This window comes from Equus quagga, chromosome 18 (assembly GCF_021613505.1).
Source record: "Equus quagga isolate Etosha38 chromosome 18, UCLA_HA_Equagga_1.0, whole genome shotgun sequence".
Classification (NCBI taxonomy): Eukaryota; Metazoa; Chordata; class Mammalia; order Perissodactyla; family Equidae; genus Equus; species Equus quagga.
Window position 1 is genome coordinate 4,559,743 of NC_060284.1, and position 20,270 is coordinate 4,580,012.

The 20,270-nt window shown below is 37.2% G+C and overlaps 1 protein-coding gene across 3 annotated transcripts in view; it reads left to right on the forward strand.

Annotated features, from left to right (window-relative positions):
- LEPR (leptin receptor) overlaps positions 1-20,270 on the forward strand; it is a 67,224-nt gene that overhangs the window by 31,546 nt on the left and 15,408 nt on the right. For 2 of the 3 annotated variants that reach the window (XM_046645770.1, XM_046645771.1), the window contains 9 exons: positions 197-405; positions 4,511-4,656; positions 6,455-6,599; positions 11,779-12,069; positions 12,228-12,345; positions 14,593-14,792; positions 16,967-17,115; positions 18,140-18,299; positions 18,417-18,499. In XM_046645770.1, coding sequence (XP_046501726.1) covers positions 197-405; positions 4,511-4,656; positions 6,455-6,599; positions 11,779-12,069; positions 12,228-12,345; positions 14,593-14,792; positions 16,967-17,115; positions 18,140-18,299; positions 18,417-18,499 — 1,501 coding nt within the window. Of the gene's footprint in view, positions 1-196; positions 406-4,510; positions 4,657-6,454; positions 6,600-11,778; positions 12,070-12,227; positions 12,346-14,592; positions 14,793-16,966; positions 17,116-18,139; positions 18,300-18,416; positions 18,500-20,270 lie in introns of those variants that run through there. The other variant, XM_046645772.1, reaches the window with a different exon arrangement.

The window sequence follows — 20,270 nt, forward strand, 5'->3', positions numbered from 1 at the left end:
TGCTTCTGTTGTATCTGATGGCTAAGCCGCTTCAACGCTTATCTTCGTCTCTCAATATGATGTATTTTTTTCCAGATGCCTTTTAAGCTGCGTGTCCAGAATAGCTTACCTCAATTTGGATTTTGTGTCCTATGTTTTAAATATATCCAATACTTTCACATCTATGTCAATATTTGGCCCTTCTTTTTTCATCTAGGCCTGAAGCATCGGAAGAGTGGCCTCTGGTTCCCCAGAAAGGCACTTTTCAGGTTGCTCAGTGTAACTGCAGTGTTGCTGGGCGCTGTGAATGCCGAGTGCCTGTGCCAGCAACCAGACTCGACCACACTCTCCTTATGCATTTCCAAGTCACATCTGGTGGAGTAACTTTTCAGTCACCTCTAATGTCAGTTCAGCCCATAAATGTCGGTAAGTTGTGCATAAAAAAAAAAAAAGAATCTAAACCTCAGTCATACAAACACGTTAAAAATTGCTTGCCTGGGGCTAGCCTGGTAGCGTAGTGGTTAAGTGTGCATGCTCTGCTTCAGTGGCCTGGGATACACAGGTTTGGATTCTGGGCATCAACCTATGTACTACTCCTCAAGCCATGCTGTGGAGGTATCCCACATACAAAATAGAGGAAGATTGCCACAGATGTTAGCTCAGGGCCAATCTTCCTCACCAAAAATAAAATAAATAAAAAAAAATTGCTTACAGAATTTTTCATTAGCTTATCTTGCTTTGACCAAGGCTGTGATGGTAAGTGCAGTACTAGAGAATGTTATGGGCAGCTTCTGGAATGATTTCACAGCAGTGTAGCTGCCTCTGCAATTGTACTTTAAATTCCTTCTTGAAAACAGTTTGATTTCTTTAAATCCTGTGTCTGTCTAACAGACATGTATTGTTTGGTTATCACTTTTCCCCATCTCAGATCACCGTTTCTGAATAATTAGAAGCTTGTTTTTCACCTAAATTTATTCCTTCAATAAATATTTCTTAGAGGCTCATGTGTGTCAGCCGCTGATCCTGGAGCTGATCTGGGAGCTCATTCATTTGTGAATGAGACAAAGTTGCTGCCTTGTAGAGCAGGGACAGACTAAAAAAGGAAACAAGTAAATAATTCACTGTACAAATCTGAGTGTAAGAAAAACTCAAATAATAGGCAGTGCCGCAAATTTTTAGTGCAAAGATTCCCCAAATTTTGATCAACTTGAATATGTAGTTACAAATGTGAATAATACAGGCAAATCTTAAAATGTGTAATTTGCTAACTCAGTTTCGTGCTTGTGTGTTAAATTGTGTATTATATATGATACATAGAATAATTATATATGATGTATAATTTAACAGTGTTACTATTTTCCACCTATATTTCCTGAAATCACTATATGCAAACTCTATGTGCATCTTTTCATCATTGTTTTTGACATCACTGGAGCCACTTTTCAAGGCACCTGACACAATTTTCCACATATCTTCACCGTCACCTCTTTCTAAGTTACTGGGAATTTAGCACTTTTTGAATCTGCACATGACATTATATTTTGACATTATGCTTTTCAAATAATTTGTCCTCTAGGAATATATCTGCAATCTCCACAACATAACTACAATGACATCAAAGCAATTCAGTCATGAAGTTCTACCACAGGAAAAAAAATGCAAAATCTGTAAAATATCACCTTCTTCTCTTTTTAAAACCATTTCTGTCAGGTGACTTTTAGAAGCATTTAAAGCCAGCATTGAAGTGAATTGTTTTTGAAAATAAAGTAGTTAAGAGAAGGTGCTATGATGGACTTTATAAGAACCTAATAAAGAATTTTGTCTTTTTTCAGGGATAAGTTTGGGGGAAAATCTTTCCTTATCTTTGGGCATATAATGTCCCAAAATTTTAAGTGCCTTGAAAGCATTGACAGGTGGTGTGATGGAGAGTGTTCAGGGTCGGGGCTATTATGTCAGCAATGGAGGTCAAAGAAGACCTCTTTTAGGAGATGCATTTGAGCCGTGTAAGAAGAGAGAGCCATGCGAAAATCCAGAGCTAAAGGTGCTTGAAGCGGGAAGAATAGCACTCGCAAAGTCCCTGAGGTGGAATGAGCTTGGCAGTTGGAAGAACCAAAGAGAGGGCTCTTGAGCTCAGAGGGAATGAGGGAGGAGAATGTTTGGAAGTGTTGTCAGAGAGTCATCTGGGTCCAGGTCAATCGTGCACCAGGGTTACAGAGTCTGGATTTTACTAATCGCAATGGAAGCTTTTGACCCAGGAGAGTGATATGATCGGTGTGTGTGTGTGTGTGTGTGTGTCTACTCTATCTGTGGTGAAGGAAATTGATGGGGAAGGGAGGAAGGGTAATTGCAAGAGTGGAAGCAGAGGGCTCAGATAGGAGGCTGTTGGGATTGTCCAGTTGGTTTAGGGTTGTAGCCGGGGAGAAGTAAAGAAATGATCAGCTTGGGGATCTGTTTGGGAGATGTTGCTGATTGAACTTTCTAGTGGATTGGATGTGGAGTGTGAAGGACAGAGAGAAAGCAAGGATAATGCTTAGGATGGGGCCTGAGTATGTTAGTGAGTGCTGGTACCATTTACTGAGATGGCGACATTTGGGGAGGATTCGATACGTGTGACACATTATGTTTGAGATGCTTATTAGAAACTCAGGAGATGTTGAGTAGGCAGATGGATGTGTAAGCCTAGAGTACCAGGGCAATATATATTTAGGAGTCTCTGGCATATAGATGTCTATGGGGTCGTATGAGATCACCCATTTAGAGCTCAGTGAGAGAAAGACTGAGGGGTGATCCGAGAGAAAAGAGGAGCATAGGATTGTGGTGGCTGGAAGCCAAGTGGGAAGAGTATTTCAGCCACTGAGAGTGAGCAGCTGTATGGAATGCTGCTGAGAGGTGGAGTGAAATGAATCAGGCAACTGACATTGGATTTGTGAAGGGTGGTGACCATGACGAGAGCAGCTTCAGTGGACTGGGGCGGAGGAAGGTCTGATGGAGTAGGGAGGGTGGGGAACGAACGGGATGCGAAGTGGAAAGAATGAGTAATGCCAGGCCTTCTGAGGAATGCTGCTCTGGCAGAAGCAGGTCGATGGGGTCTGTCTGGGATGGGGTACATAGGGTGTCCAGGGAAAAATTTATTTTTAGATTTCTAATATTAAGGTGAATTTGTATGCAGATAGAAAATGTACAATAGTTTATATTTTATGATTTCACTCCTGTTTGGTATCTTTATCTTTTTGGCCGTGGAAACTCAGTGAATTTCACCTTTTCTGCCTTTAATGTTTAGATTTCCTTCTTTAAAGTAACTAAAATTTGTAATATGTCATATAAAGTAAAAACTTCATTAATTTTGAAGAAAGGAAAAGAGAAAAACTATATCTAAATTCCTGAAAATATAGAATGTGAAAAATATTTATGTACTATTTTATTTCTTGAAAATAAAATTCAAATCAGTAAATGTTTCAGTGTAATGATTATTTCTATGTGCATGAGTAATTCCTGTTAATTGTAAAAATCTTGTGATCATAGAGGTGTATAAAGAAGAAAAATGCATAATCTATTTTCTATCATTTTGGCATTTTTCCTATTTTTAACACATATTTATATGTATCCTTTTATTTGATAATTTTAACAAATCAGGACTCTAATTATAGATGTTCAATAAACTTTTAAAACTAACAATATTAAGTATTTTCAATGTTCTCCTCCTGTATGATTTTTAATTGATGTATAGATTTCCTATATAGGGCTGGACCATAATTTATTCAATCAATCCTTTATTGTAAGATCTTTCCATTGTTTCTATAAATTATTTAAAGGTTTTGTTGCATGCTTAGGACTATATACATGACACGTCTTCACATATTATATACACAAATGCATATATACATGCATAAACACACACGTATACACATGAACTCAGGAATCATTTACCAGGTTAAACACCCCGTTAGACTAAGAAACTCCATCCCTATTTCTGGTGACAAGCCAGGGCCTCATAATGCTTGTTTATTGCTTGTAAATTATGCATGCTTTGGGTTATTTGAGTAGGTGTGTCTGGATTGTTGTATTTCAAAATTAATAGATTTGCTGAATTTCGCATGCATGTTTGCCTGGATTTTGCATGTAAAATCTGTATGTATTTTCCAAATAGTGTTCTGCAAATGCTTTTTTCCTTGTCACCCATTAAGACAAGTGGTGGGTGTGGTGGGGGGAGGCTTCAAATATGTTTGGGAAATGCTAGGTTAAATAAATTTAAGCAGACTTTTTAACAGTGACAATTCACATTTATCAAAATAACCTCATTTACTGATGTATAGTTGTTATCAATTGGGGAGAAGGAAATGAAGATATGTGGATTGTTTTATGATAAGGTACACAGAGTAGACCCAATTCTTTTGGTTCTGTAGTTAGCCCTTGAATAAGGTGACCTTTTAAATAGTTGAAAGAACAGGATTTGCTAAAAATTCATTTTGACTTCATTTTATGATTATCACAAAAATTGCTTGACTTAAAAGTGTTCTCTTTGTTTCTCAAGTGAAGCCTGATCCACCGTTAGGTTTGCATATGGAAATTACAGACAGTGGTCATTTAAAGATTTCTTGGTCCAGCCCAACACTTTTACCATTTCAACTTCAATATCAAGTGAAATATTCAGAGAATTCTACGATAAATATGAGAGAAGTAAGTATATTTTAGTAAATAAAAGGAAAAGTTGGGGAGCAACATAGGTAGAATTGAGACTCCCCCCAAGTCCCGTTGAAAGTGCCCTCAGTGCCCATGTGATGCTCCCTCAAGAGCCATCGGTGATCATTTAATGTTGTACCACTGGCTCCATTGAAGGTCAGCATAGGGAATGACCATGTCAACAGCATTTCTGCATCTTCTGTAAAATGCTTTTAGAAAAATTGTTCATATTACTCAATATCTCTTATGCATGGATCCATCTTGTCTATTGAGGAGCATGACAATTTCCTTCTCGAGTTTAGTGCCAGAAAAAGTTCCTCTTGCCAAAAAAGTTCACGTGTATTAGATTGATCTCTCTCTCTTTCTCTCTGTCTTTCCATCCTGCCCCCCTCACTCTCTCTCTCTCTCTCTCTCTCTCTCTCTCACACACACACACACAGACACACAGACACACACACAGAGCTAAATGGTTACAGGAAGTCCAGGGACAGGAACTTGAATCCGTAATTATAATTTCTTCACCTACAGACCTTCCCTGGTTTCTGATTTTACATTTCCTCCTTTTACGTTTTTTCATGGCTCAGTGTATTTGCTTACGTGCAGTGCATGCATTTGTAATGTAAAGTGGGTAGACCCCTTTTCTCCTTCTTTCAGTAGGCATTTATTGGGCACCTACTAGATGTCAAGAGCTGTTCTGCTTGCCTCAGGAGACAGTGGGACGGTAGGACAGGATAAGAGGAGTGTGGAGGTGCTGGTGGGACAGGGCGGGTTGTAATATTACACGGAGGTGGGGGAAGATCTCACTGAGAAGCAACATCTGAGCGAGGGTTTGAAGGAGACGGTGATGTAAATATCTGGGGGAACTGGGTTCCAAATAGAGAAAGCAGCAGTTCAGAGGCCCTAAGCTGGATGAGAGGCTGGCGGCCTAGGGGGTGAGTGTGAACGAATCCAAGATGGTAGGGGAGAAGGAGGGGATCATAAAGAGACTCGGGGCATGTGAGGACTTCCGCACTTGACTTCGTGGAATTAATTGTTATGTAATTTAGAGGTAAAAACCTATCCTTTTAGATGTGGGCTAATTTTTTGAAGACTTTATTTCCATAAAGAGCAGAATGGGAATCCTTAGTTTCATGTATGGAAAAAGCCGAGTTAAGGCTTCTCTGGGCTTCAGCTTTCTCATTTGTAAGATGGAGATAATGGGATTTAGAGATAGGTGCTCTGACAGTGTTTCTGTGTTCCCAATGCCTTTCACCGTTTGTAGACTGTGGTGTCCCCCAGGCTAAGCGGCCAGGGAGTTCAGGAGCTTTGGAGTACGTCATTGGGAAACTGAATTTCTTTGCTCAGCAATTCTTAGCTAGTTGTGGTTCAGGTTCTTAAAATTACTCAGGCCCTCCTTCTGCGATGCTTTCCTCTAAGGACGTTTGTAGTTCTCTGTCCATCACTGTTCATCGTTTCCTTCTGTGTGTGCGTTATAGATGTCAGCACTAGCTTGAAGCTTCCACTGACTTTAGCTGTACCTCTCAAATTCTCCAAGGTCAATATTCATGGTCATTCAGTTAAAAATGTCTGCTGATTGTGATTTTTTTCTTGGACTCACGGGCTATTTCAAATTTTATTGACTTGTGTGCAAACGTTTGTTATGTGATTATTGATTTCAGTTGAATTCCCCTGTGGGCAGCTAACTACTCTGTGTGATTTTAATTCTTTGAAATTTGTTGAGACTTGCTTGTGATCAGTGTTGGTAAAGGTTCCACGTTGACTTGATGCTCTGATGTTTTCCAATAATATTTAACAGGCTGATGAGATTGTCTCAGCGACATCTCTGCTGGTGGGCAGCGTGCTTCCTGGGTCTTCATATGAGGTTCAGGTGAGGGGCAAGAGACTGGATGGGCCAGGAGTCTGGAGTGACTGGAGCACCCCTCTTGTCTTCACCACTCAAGGTAGGTTTTGTAATAGTACCTTCTACTGAGAGGGGAATATGGTTCCTAAATTTGCCTTTGGCATTTTATAACCATCTTAAATTTTGTGGCAGTAAACCAAGAGGAGGAACACAGTATTAACTTTTAATTTAAACTTTGAACAAGTTAATTTGTCAACGAAAACTTGTTTAAGAGCTCCCAAGTTTGCATATGTCCATAGCAATATCTTGCTGAATTATTCAAAAGGTAGAGTTAATATAAAAGTTCCAAATTCACAAATTCAGAACACTACTTAGATTGATGTTCCCTTAATTTACATTTGAAAATCATATGTGTTTATTTGACATAAATTTCAGATATTAAACTTTTATTTGAACATTATATATTATATATTATATAATAAAATAATTCTTTCATTCCAGACACTAGCTTTTGAGAGTTTGCACTTTTCGTTTTCGTATTTTTAAAGTTATCTTTAACATCAGAAAAACTGCAGTTTATTCCCAATTTCCTCATGAAGATGAGGTGCGATGTTTTACATAGAGCTCAAGAGCCTAAGAATAGTCCTAGCGCTGTCACACGCTGGGTTGGGATGGTAGGAAGACTCTTCATGGTCCCTTGACTGGTTGTCTGGTTTGTTGAATGGGCAAAATTATTCCTACTCAGACTCTCTCAGATTGATTGTGGACGTAGGGAGATAGCAAGTACCAGGTAAAACACTAAGCAGATATTTAACATGTTTAACTAAGTAAGTTTATTTATTGATTCCCTACTATGTAAAAAGCATTGATTAATCAAAAAGTAAGTAGCATTAATGGTTTATTTGGAGTCTCACCTAAGTTTATAGAAGTCCTGGCCCCACTACTTATTTGGAAAGTTTCTTAGCCTTCCTATGCCTCAATTTCCTCATCTGTGAAATAGGCATGTTTTTATATGGGTAAAATGAAATAATGCACATAAAGTGCCTTACTTACCCTTAAAGTGCTCAGTAAATAGTAGGTAGGAACTCTCATAGTTTATAAATACACAATCTCAGGATTCAAAATCTCAATGTAATGAGAGTGAGAGATTGACATGATACGTAACTAACTGCTTAGCAAAGTGAGGTTGTGAGAAGAGCTAACCCGAGCGCTAAGCAGCAGGAGCCATTAATTCTCACTGGGAAAGTCAGGGACCTTGTGAGAGCAGATTTAGGAGACCTGACAGTCTCGTCTCTATTCCTCAGGTAATCATTGAGTATCACAATGTATATAATATGATGCAAACAATTCAGCTTTTAGAATTTTTCATTTTCTGAGGAAAGTTAAATCTATCTTCAGTTATGTATCATTGATTAATAGGCTTTAAGGACTAGCTGTGAAATATGTAGAGAGGAATAAATTAACAACATCAAATTTGAAAGACTGCCCCGTGGGGTGGGGTGAAGTGGGTGGCAGAAGGGAAGTTTATAAAGGAAGTGCAAGGCAGCAGCGCCTGCCCCACTGAGTGGCCTGTGGCTTGCTGCCCTCATTTAACCATCTGATGAAATGTTTCTCTTCCACAAGAAAATGGCTTCAGTCATTACCGTTTTACTTTTTAATTAGATCTGAAAACTTACCCTAAAGAAGAGGAGAATTCTAAAAGAATCATCATTGCTCTTAAAGTTTGAAAATACTTGAGTTATCCATTTATACCTTTCTAGAATAATGATTCTTAGCAATGTTACATATTCAACTGGATTAAGACGAAAAATTTTAGATGAACTTTTGATCCAACATAATCATTATTTGTGTTACCTTTCACATAAGATTTTGTTTTGGGTTGTTCAACCTAAGCTTTTAGGCCTTTGGGTGGACATATTTGTAGTTCTATTTTACTTTTTACTAAACCTTTTACTCTTCTGTTACCTTCCTAACTCATGTCAGTATCTGTAGGATTGAATTTGCCTGGTTTCTTAATCTGTTGGATCATATTGTTATGCTTTCACATATAAGATAATCAGATTTAATAATATATATATAAAGCACACTCACACATATATTTGCTCTTCCATATGCAAATATTTAGTGTTTAGTGTACATGAAGGTAATAAAAATGTTTTGTTGAAAAGAAACTTTGCAAGTTTATTTGCTTATACATTATCTAACGATATTACCATTAACAGCTTGCCGTTTACTCATTCACCATGACTGTCTCTCTAGTGACTTTAGACATCCCAAACAGAAAAATCTGAAAATAGGTGAAAAAAAATCCAGACAGTGAGTAAACAGCTGCCCAAAGGGCAGAATCTGTTGATTTAGCAATGAGAGACAAGTTAGGCTTACTAATTTAAGAAATTTGCACAGCTTAGATGCCACTGTGTGGTAACAGGTGATTTTTAAGGGAAGGACAGAAACTGGCTAAAAGAAAGCAGACTTAGGTCACCAAGAGTGGGGAGAAAAGCTTACACACTGGAGTAGCTCCCGAGAACATTTGTCTCTAACAGTGTCATCTGCTGTCATGAGGTACTGATGTGTGCTGAATCACAAAGAAAAGGTGGAATTAGGCTCATCATTCCCTACTGAATAATAATAATAAGGACAGTTACAAGGTGCCTCCTGTGTCTCAGACACTGTTGTAGGTGCTTTCCATATATCATCATTTTATCCTTTCAACAACACTATGAGGTATGTACTCTCATTCCTCTTTTATAGACTAGGAAATTGAGATGTAGGGCAGTTAAATGACTTGTAAAAGTTCATACAATTAGAAAGTAGCAGAACTGGCAGTCTAATTCACAAGTTCGTGTTTGTAACCACTGAAAGGAGATGAAGCGCATAATGTATAAATATGCGAGATTTTCAGCAACGCTAAAAATTGATACTCAAAGCTAGTAAGCAGTAAGCCTAATTACGTAGAGCGTTTTAGTGGAACATTTCATTTCCTTCATGAGTCCTGCTAATGAGGTTTCGGTGTTGGTTAGGTTTTTTCGGTTTAGTTTTACTGAATTACCTTTGCAGCGATTTCCACCCTTGTTGTCCGAACCCTGTGCAACAGCAAAGTCTGTTTCTCCAAATTTGGGAACTTCCTATTCTTTGCACAAAGGGGTTTGAACCCTTTGCTCTTAAGTCTAACTACGTCCTGTTATTAGGTTCTCCTTGCTAGTTCACTGATAGGTGCTATAATGACAGCCATCAAACTGAAACATTCTGTAAGGTTGAGGCGTTAATTTATTTAGCATGAATTAGCGCGACTGCTTTATTATTTCCAAACCCTTGGGATTTTTTTTTAACAGAGGTTACCTGATGTACTGCTGCCATAGCAAACAGAATGCTGATTTTCAGCACCTTTATAACTACTGCTTTTTACTGATTGATAAATTAAAGCTGTACCTACCAAATGCACAGTTACTGAAATGCTGACTGTTCCTAATCAAGGAATTCTTATGGATTCTTTTAAAATGAAGTGGCTAGGTTCTTTCTCTGTAGCTGTGGGGAGGTTGTGGACTTTTAGAGGCAAACCCAGGACCTTTCCAGAACTTATGAAGTCCAAGAATATTGCAGTTAGGTTATGGTACATCCTGAAAACAATTTAGAAGGGCTGAATTCTTGTAATACCTTTATTAACTGCATTCTTGTTGCTGCCAAAGAAGAGGAGAAATATATTAGGCGATTTCTACGTTTCATACTTGGCAGCTTTTCTAATGTGGTATCTTAAATGAGATAAAATATATATTTATATTATTTTGAAAATTAAATATTCAACATTTACCTCATATCAATTACAATACATTTGTTCCATGAAAATTTTAATCATTGGGATTTTAGTAACTTTTTCTTCTTTCTAAGCTAATATTTTAGCATTTAATCATGCTAAAATACTACAACTTTAGTCTTATTTCTCAGTTAAGCCTTACTTAAGCATTCAATTTTGAAGAGAAATGCTTTGAGTTTTTTATTATCTTTAGAATTAAAATCTTCAACTTAAAGTTTGAAATCTCATTTGTCCTCTTTAAACAATGAAACTATTCTGAGGTTTTTGCAGCAGTTCAGTAATGGGATGTGGAGCGTGTTGAAGGCAGGTCAATGGTCTCGCAGTCTGTGCCGCACCCGAGGTAGGATTGTGACCTAGCGGACTGGCTTCCGTCCAGTAATTTCGTGCTGCAGAGTTTTTTCCTGTTTATGCTTGACCTTAGACATACAAAATGCGAATTTCCTGTGTGGATTGTGAATATAAAGACATTAGAGTTTAGCAGGCTATTACAGAAAAGAGAAAACATCGTAAAAACTAATGAAGCTATTTTATTTTTTGTTCTTGTGTGTAATCCAGAAGAGATGTATGAAAACAGATATCCATATTCTATCAGCAGAAAATGGCTTTACTTTAAATTGTGCGATTGAAATATACTGTTTTTGTAATGCACGATGGCAGAAATAATTTCTTCCTCTGTAAACATTTATTTTTATCTGTTTCTAATTAAAAATATAAGCAAGCTGTTTCCAACAATAGGGGACTGAAAACCTAGTATGGAATAGTGTATAGGCATTAAAAAAGAATATTTTAGGAAAATATTGGTTCCCCTTGTCCTCAACCATAGGATCTTGCCATTAAATAACTTAAAATGATATTACAGACCAATATTTACAGTTATTCCTGCTTTGTATATTGGTGAATCATGGATTTAACATTTCCTTACTTGTTTTCTTATTTAAAGCTTATTTCTCTACTTCACCTGCTTATTTGAAGTTTCTGTATATCCAGATGAGACAATGGCAACCACCATTTTTTTCTTCCGGATTTTGTCCTATAGTGATTTGATTTTAAAACTCACCCTAAAGTTCACTGATTATGAGAGCAGAATCTGATGGAAGACGTTGTGGAATTAGACTTTATTTCATTTTCATTAATTTTCTGCCCATCCGTTAGCAAGCGACAATTACTCGCTAAAGCATATTTTATAATGAAGAAGTCTCTAGGTTTAGAAAATACTGAAGACATTTATGAAGCTCAAATCATTTGAGGAGAGGTGTGCGTGGCACACTAGGTAACCGTCCGTGAACAGGCAATTACAGTTATGCAGTCTCTTAGCACACTTATTTGGGCGGTGGGGGGGTGGGGGTGGGGGTGGGGTGGGTGGACGGTGTAATTCTGAACCCACTGTGAATCTCTTTTACATGTTGTACATGCTAACGTGATGTTTTCTTTCTTCATCTCATGTCCCACCTTTCTTTCCTCATTACAGATGTCATATACTTCCCACCTAAAATTCTGACAAGTGTTGGGTCTAACGCTTCTTTTCACTGCATCTATAAAAATGAAAACGAGATTGTTTCCTCGAAAAAGATTGTTTGGTGGATGAATTTAGCTGAGAAAATTCCTCAAAGCCAGTATAGTGTTGTGGGTGACCGTGTTAGCCAAGTTACTTTTCCCAATTTGAATGCCACCAAACCTCGAGGAAAGTTCACCTACGACGCTGTGTACTGCTGCAACGAGCACGAATGCCACCACCGCTATGCTGAATTGTATGTGATTGGTAAGGAGACTGAGGTTCTTTTCATTTTGTTCCACAAGATAAGTTTTTCTTATGGATCCTGTGTTAGAGTCCCATTGAAGACGTAAGGAAAATTCATTTTCATTGAATTTTTGTTGTTGTTTTTCCTTTATATTAATATTTTAATGTGTTTTAAATAGATGTCAATATCAATATATCATGTGAAACTGACGGGTACTTAACTAAAATGACTTGCAGATGGTCAACCAATGCAATCCCATCGCTCACGGGAAGTACTTTGCAGTTGAGGTATCATAGGTATGTATTATTTTTGCTGTTTTATTTTTCTGTGGATACGGTGAAATGAAAACTTCTTGTGGAAATATCGCCATCGCTGTAGTCTTGTAGGTTTTCTTCCTAAGAGGGGAAGGTAGAATCTACTTAGGAAATTTTCAAGAGATTAAATAAATCGGTGATTCTTGAAAAAATTCACACGAGGTGAAAAAATTGCAATTTGTTTTTTACTTCAAATTACTTTTTCTGATAACCAATTAATTCTCCATAGTTGCATTTTAACTCTTGAAGGAAATCCAAGAAAAATTAGTTTCTGTACATTTTAGTTTGGTTTAGAGAGTTGATGAGAGGAGAATATCGAGGGTTACAGAAGCCTAAGATCATTTGCTAAAGATCAGTGCTTTGGAAAAAAGTCAGAGGTAGTGGCACAAAGATTCTAAGAGAACATACGAATGGCTTTTAGAAGTAGTAAGATTATTTAAGAGAGAAATACTTAGTAAGGATTGAAGTGTCCTAATAGAGTAATTTGTGTTTGCTTATTTTCACCCTTCCCTGTTTTACAAAGAGTTCAAGGCATTGTTTTCCTATAGTATTCTCCTTCTCTCCACAAAGAGTTTTATCTAAAATAACAGCACATTTGATTAGAAGAGGGTAGATACATTTTTACTTTTATGATATGTCATAGTGGTTTTCAAGTATATGTGCTGCTCTTAAGCGCCCTGTCTTGATTTGAATTTGTATTTGTACTGGGGACTTGCAGTTTGTATAACTTGTGCTCATTTATTCTTAAAATGTAAATTTTCTGCTTAAAAACAGGTCCCTTTCTCAAATACTGTGGACTCAATTCTATTCCTAATGCTTCCAGTCTCTCCTTTGTAGTATTAGAAAAAATGGGACTGTTTCTCACGTGAGAATAATAGCTGCCTTCATCTCACCTGACAGGAGTATTTTTAAATCAATGGAATGCTCCTGTTCTGCCATTGTCTTTCCTTTCTTTCCATGGCATTTCACATTAACAAAGGTGTTTTTGGGTGACTGTTCCACGAGCCCTGGGCCTCATTTATCTCACTGGCCTTTACAGAACTATGAAACCAACTGCACATACTTGGGCGAGTTTTTTAACCTCTCTAAGCCTCAATTTCCTTGTCTGTAAAATGGAGAGAATAATAGGACTTTAAGGTTTCTGTGAGAACGAATGACATGTTTCATGCAATAATAATTAAATGATATAATTTCTCCTGATAAACATTCAATAAATGGTTATTGCTGTCATGACGATGATGATGCTAACCTTTGGATCCCAAGTGGACTATTGCTGAGCTTCTATACAAGGTCATGCCTCTCCTTTTTTACTAGCAGAATGACGTCTTCATTCTCATTTTCCTCCACCCACCACCACTCATTCACACATGCACACACTCATATGCACACACCCATGATTGTAATTTTGAGGAAACAGGAAGAACAAGGTGCCACAAAAAATGGAAAATGAGAGACAGAAGAATATCGATTTTTCATTTTCTTGTAACCTCCTTACTCTCATTCCTATGGAAACAGTAAATGCTACTTTAGCCACTTAAATGCCATATTCAGAGCAAATAGTGGCAGAAGGGCTATTTCAAAGAAGAGGAGAAAGGCTCTGTATGTTCCGAGGTGGAGTGATTACTGTGATGCAGTTATGAAAAAGATTTCTTAATTTTCTTCTCTGAGAAAATGGGTGATATTCTTGACTGTATGATTCATATGCAAATCAAGAATTAGTATTATTTTAATTGCTTTGAACTAGAAAATACTAGAACACAATCTATTAGGCTATATTTACTATCAATTATATCTTCTATTTGTCATGGAATTGATCTCTGCTTATCGTGTAAGGAATTTACCTTCCTTCCAATCTTGGGAATGCCCTATTGCTACTTGTGAGCTATACTTTTAAAATTGTGTTGCTTTGGTATAATATCAGCTTAGCTTTCAAAGTGTTGTAGGTTCTATCTCTAATTGAGTCATTCTCTCATTGTTAGAGCAATGCCACTTATTTCACTTGCATCCCCATTTAGTGTCTAATGAAATATTTAATAAGGGTTATTGTCTATTTTGATGGGAAGACATAAGATTGTGATATAGCTAGGAATTCCAAAATGCCTTTCCAATAAGAGCATCTGTTTTCAAGTGGAGCAAAAACAGTCTCTTTTAAACAGCAAAGCAGAATTCTCAAATATCTTGTTGCTTTCATCAATGTCGTATATTAATGGAGTTTTTGTATCTTTTCAGGAGCAGCCTTTACTGTTCTGATGTTCCATCTGTTCATCCCATATCTGAACCTAAAGATTGCCATTTGCAGAGGAATGGTTTTCATGAATGCGTGTTTCAGCCAATCTTTCTGTTATCCGGCTACACGATGTGGATCCGAATCAATCACGCTTTGGGTTCACTGGACTCTGCCCCAGTGTGTGTCGTCCCTGATTCTGTGGGTATGTCGCGCTGTGCTGTGTGTCTTCATTTTGATGAGCAGATTTGGACTGAAGTTGATTCAGGGTAACCTGTATTTATCCATTTTCTGATCACACTAGATTGAAAATTTTTTTTCCTGTTTACAATGGAATTGAGAAGACAATCAGCCTTAGAAAGTTTTACAGTTTTGATTTTATTTTAAATTATTTATAGCTCAATTTTTTAGCAATAGGAATATTTTCAGCATACGATTCGATGAATTATATTGGTCATTGGGAATGAAAGTTAGTAGTAATATTATTCTAAATAGTGTACTACGTTGTGTTTTTCTCCTAATGTACTTATGAAAACATTTGCTGTTTTTAATCTAAAAGTTTAACTGGAGTATTCTGACAGTTTTTGTAAGTTGAGTAGTCATAACACAAGGCTTTAATTTGTGAGGTTGTGTAGGGAGCAGAAGAATTCAAAATAACTAAAGTGAAGTGAAGAAGAGAAAAGAGACAAGGATGATGACATACATCGTGATATTTTAAACACTTTTTGAAAGATATTTTGATTTCAAAGGATTAAGAAAGCCCTTGGATAATATGATCTATCTCTCTAGTATTGTTGTGAAATCTTTGAGAAATGACCCATTAAAGATTGTGCAGCAGAGGTAAAAGAATATCTTTTGGTGCTATATACTATTTTATTGGAAAATTATCCCCCAAATCAATATTTGATTCATTATAATTTCAAATAATTAGTATACATCTGAATTAAAATCTACATTTTGTTAAATACAGGATAAAGTTATAATTTTTAGGTTTCTTTATTAATGTAAAGTCTCAATTAATTGATTACTCTCCCCTCGCCCCCACTATTTAGGTTGCTTCCATTTTAGGTGATTTTACTGTAGGTGGCACTTCTCTGATACTAAATATCCCACCCAGGATAGCAAAGAAACCCTCTACCCCCGTCCCCATAAGCATGCACAGATACACCCTCACATGTCCTCTATGGCAGATGCAGTATGGATCCAGTTTTTTATGCTGTCTGAATAACATTTAATGTTATTCTTTTCAGTACTAAAATAAGGAATCTAAGTTGGGCTTATATTGCCTACTGAGTACTAGAAAATGTGGAATTCAACTCTGGGATCCAAATGCCAGCTCCGCCTTGTAAACTTGGGCTAATCACATAAGCACTCCGTGACTGTTTTATCACCCATAGAGTGCAGGAAGCTCCTCGTGCCTCCCCAGTGTGGGTGTTGTGGGGGTCATGTAAACCATTGTACTTCAAAGCACCCTTTCTGCAAACTACAGGCTGTATCCATGTGATATCCATATGATTCAGTCAAGTACAATCTGAGATCTAATGCCTTAGGGTCTTTCAAACATTCATCCTTCCTTTCCTGAGGGGGAATTATCTTTTCGTGAGATGAAATATACGTCATCTTACTGGTTGGTGAAGAATGTCTTCTTGGCACCGGAAGAATTGAGCAAGCGTGAGAACCTGTGTAGCAATGGAACAGTTGAGGAGTTTTGGTCATGAACAGTCTCAAGTATTATTGTTGATGAAGTCCTGAGCTTATGCTTGGGCTTTGGGACTTTTACAACATGATGAGTTTACATATTGTCCTTTACTATTTTTTTTTTTTAGAGCTCTTGACATTCTTGTCATCTTTACCTCCATTTCTGCCCTTTAAAAGTCTGTTTTTCTCAGATTGTAGGAACCAAGGCTTTACTCTGCAAGCCTGTCTCTGACCTTCACGTGGGAATACTTAACAATAGACAGCAGCAGAAGAGCTGGAAATTTACACATGTGGGAGTGGCCGCAGTGCATGCTTTTTGCCTTTGATTGAAGCTCTGTGTAGAGCAGAGTTTGCTACTGACATGTCCCACGTGTTCAGTATGGTTGCTTTTGCATGCAGAACCAATGGATCAATTTCTAATCAAGTTAACTATTAACTTGCAGAGGACAAGAACACTGTTTTGACTTTTTTTTCACTCATCCTCTCTATTTGCAAAATAGAGATGATCCCTTTCATGTGTATCACATAAAATTATAGGGGATTAAATGAGATAACGAATGAGAAAGTTTTGAGAAAAAGATACTGCTTTATAAATATAAGATATGAAAAATTATATCACACTAATGTTTTTTAAACATCATTTAAATTACTGTTACATAATACTGTTTTTTAAATTTCTAGTGAAACCACTGCCTCCATCTAGTGTGAAAGCAGAAATTACTGTAAAAATTGGGTTATTGAAAATTTCTTGGGAAAAGCCAGTCTTTCCAGAGAATAATCTTCAGTTCCAGATTCGCTATGGTTTAAGTGGAAAAGAAGTCCAATGGAAGGTACCTTTTACCTGGAAATTTCTTCAGCTCGCCTCACTAAAAGTTATTTCTTATAACTATTTAAGAATTGTATTGCATAAGATTTATTTTATTGGCATAACAGTATATCCTCTTGTATTTTGTAGTTATTTATGTTAAATAGATTGATCTAAGTCTAACCTTTTTAAGGAATGAAATTTCCTGCAATCCATCATTGCCCAAAGTGAGTGTTACAGAACATTTGTACCATAAAATATGTTCTTTGAAAAACTCTTCCTTGAAATGTTCCTAAATCACTTTAGGAAACCTCGCCTCACTGTGTGCCCCTAGTATAGTCATAGTATATTATGTATTAAAGGTTTGGAGAGGCCTTCATTAAAGAGACATTTGTGACTTTTGTTCATCCTATGTTTCTCAAACTCATTTTACCAAGGAAGCCTTTTGTCTCTAACATCTAGCAATATTCTTTATACTTGTACATTCATTGGGATGCATTTTGGGAGAAGCCGCTTTTGTCAAACAACCAGAATCACACCCATTGTGGCAAGTGTGCATAAGATGACTCGCCGTGTCCGTTCTCTGATGGCAGGCTGCAAAGACCCAGAATTACCAGGCACCCTAATCATGTCATTAGATCACAATGATTTCAACTGGAATGAGTGTGACCCTTACCTGCCTGCTGAGGAGACTGAACGTCAGCGATTCTCTACAGCTGGCCCCATCTAACCACTGGGTTAAAGTGCTTAGAAGTCTTTGTGGATGGAGGATGCTGGACCGAGATTAGTAATAGGGTTAAGAGAGTGTTTGGGAAGCGAGGTTGCAAATGAACGAGTCCGAATCTGGTCATGAGAAGGAAATAAGAAGATGACTAAGACAATTTTTACCCGCAAGGAGCTCATGATCCAAGCCTCATATGAGTATTTCTAAAACCAGAAAACACAAAGTCAGCTCTCTCTGAATTTTGGAATAGTGCTAAGGTTTAAAGTCCAATGAATTTCAGGGCCCTTTAGCTACATAGGTGTTCATGCTTTGACTTATTTTACAGACGTATGAGGTATATGATGCAAGATCAAAATCCGCCAGTCTCCTGGTGCCAGACCTGTGTGCGGTCTACGCTGTGCAGGTGCGCTGCAAGAGGCAGGATGGACTGGGCTATTGGAGTAACTGGAGCGCTCCAGCCTACACGGTTGTCGTGGATATAAAAGGTCTGCCGAGTTTTTCTAAATGTGTCTTAAAAACGCATAAGTGTGTGTTTCAAATATAACTGAAAAATATTCCTTCCAAGATCACATGTACAACTTGGGCTCCTTGTCATTATGCAGCTCCTATCAGAGGACCTGAATTTTGGAGAATAATTAATGAAGATACCACTAAAAAAGAGAAAAATGTCACCTTACTTTGGAAGGTATTCCTACTTTTTATGTTATTCTTAAATTATACTTTTATGCTCTTAAAAGTTTTACTTCACTGTTCGTAATTCTGACATTAATATAATCTCCAGCAGGCTCTGCGATCCCATATTTTCATGTTAATTCTGAGATGTGATTGCAGAGCTAGGATGTGTAGTGGAGGGGGCACTGGCATGGAGTTTGGTGACTGTAATTCTCTTCTCAGTTTAACATATTGTAGGTACATCAGTACTATTTTAGCAAAGTCACTTAGATTCTCAGCCTCAATTTTCTCATCTGTACAAATGTAGGATTGGACTAGATGATATCTAGTGTTCCTTAAAGTCTCTAAATTCTGTTTATATTTAAGCCTAAACAAAGCAAACCTGGCCTTCCCCACCTATCTCAAGGGCATTTAAACAAGAGATTATTCTGTTCTTATGATGGCATATAAACAATGGATATTTCCCAAACAATGGATATTCAGTCTAGCAATTTTCACAGCATTGTCTCGCCCAAATGAACTTTATTTCTATTCCAAGCAAATAAATTTTTTGGTCAGAATTTTGGGGTGACACAAACATTCAGTCCATAGAAACATCATTTGTCATTAGGGAATTGCACATTAAAACGACAATGAGACACATATAGAATGGTTAAAATCCAAAAAACTGACAAGAAATAAAATTTAAAAAACAGACAAAAAAAAGAGAGAGCTTTTATTCTTTGCTGGTGGGAATGCAAAACAGCACAGCCACTTTGGAAGGCAGTTTCTTAGTTTCCTACGAAGTTAAACATAGTCTTACCATATGATCCAGCGTTGCACTGTTAGGTATTTACCCAACTGATTTGAAAATTTGTGTTCACATAAAAACTTGCACATGAATGACCCTAGCAGCTTTATTCATAATTACCAAAAGCTGGAAGCAACCAACGTACCCTTCTATAGATGAGTGGATAAACAAACTGTAGTACTTCTATACAATGGAATATTACTCATTGATAAACAGAAGTTGTTATAAAGCTACGAAAAGACATGGATGAATCTTAAATGCATGTTGCTAAGTGCTGGAAGCCCATCTGAAAAGGCTACATTATAATTCCACTTATATGACATTCTAGAAAAGGCATAACTATAGAAATGATAAAAAAGATCAGTGGTCTTCAGGGGTTTTGCTGATGGGGAAAAGTTTGAATAGCTGGAGCACAGGGGATTTTTTATGGCAGTGAAACTATTCTGTGTAATATTATCCTGATGAGTACGTAGCAGTATGCATTTGCCAAAACCCATGGAACTTTATAGCTCAAAGAGCAAACCTTAACGTACTCAAAATTAAAAATAAATCATTTAGGAGGTTGGAGAATCCCAGAATGGAATCCAGACTGCGACAAGAGAATCTAACCGTATTACAAGTGTGTGAAACAACCTCACTGAAGAAGCTGGGAGAAAAAGGTGCAGGACCAAGTAACTTTGTAACTGAATGGATTCTTAAAACTGAAGGCAAAAGAAACTGTACATAAGCACTGTGTTCTAGCTGATAAAGTTATTTCTCACAGGGTATGGGTTAACAATTCTTGTACCGCTATAAATGCAAACTGGAATAGAACCATTAAATAAATGGATGGTGGATGGTGGGATGCAGGTTTCTCACTGTTGAACTGGTTACAACAGGCAAGGAGGAGAAGACTGGAATGATCCATGTGGTAATGGATTAGAGTTGAAGACATCAGTATGAACTCATGCTTAGCTTAATATGGATACAGACAGATTCATTTGGAAATATTTCT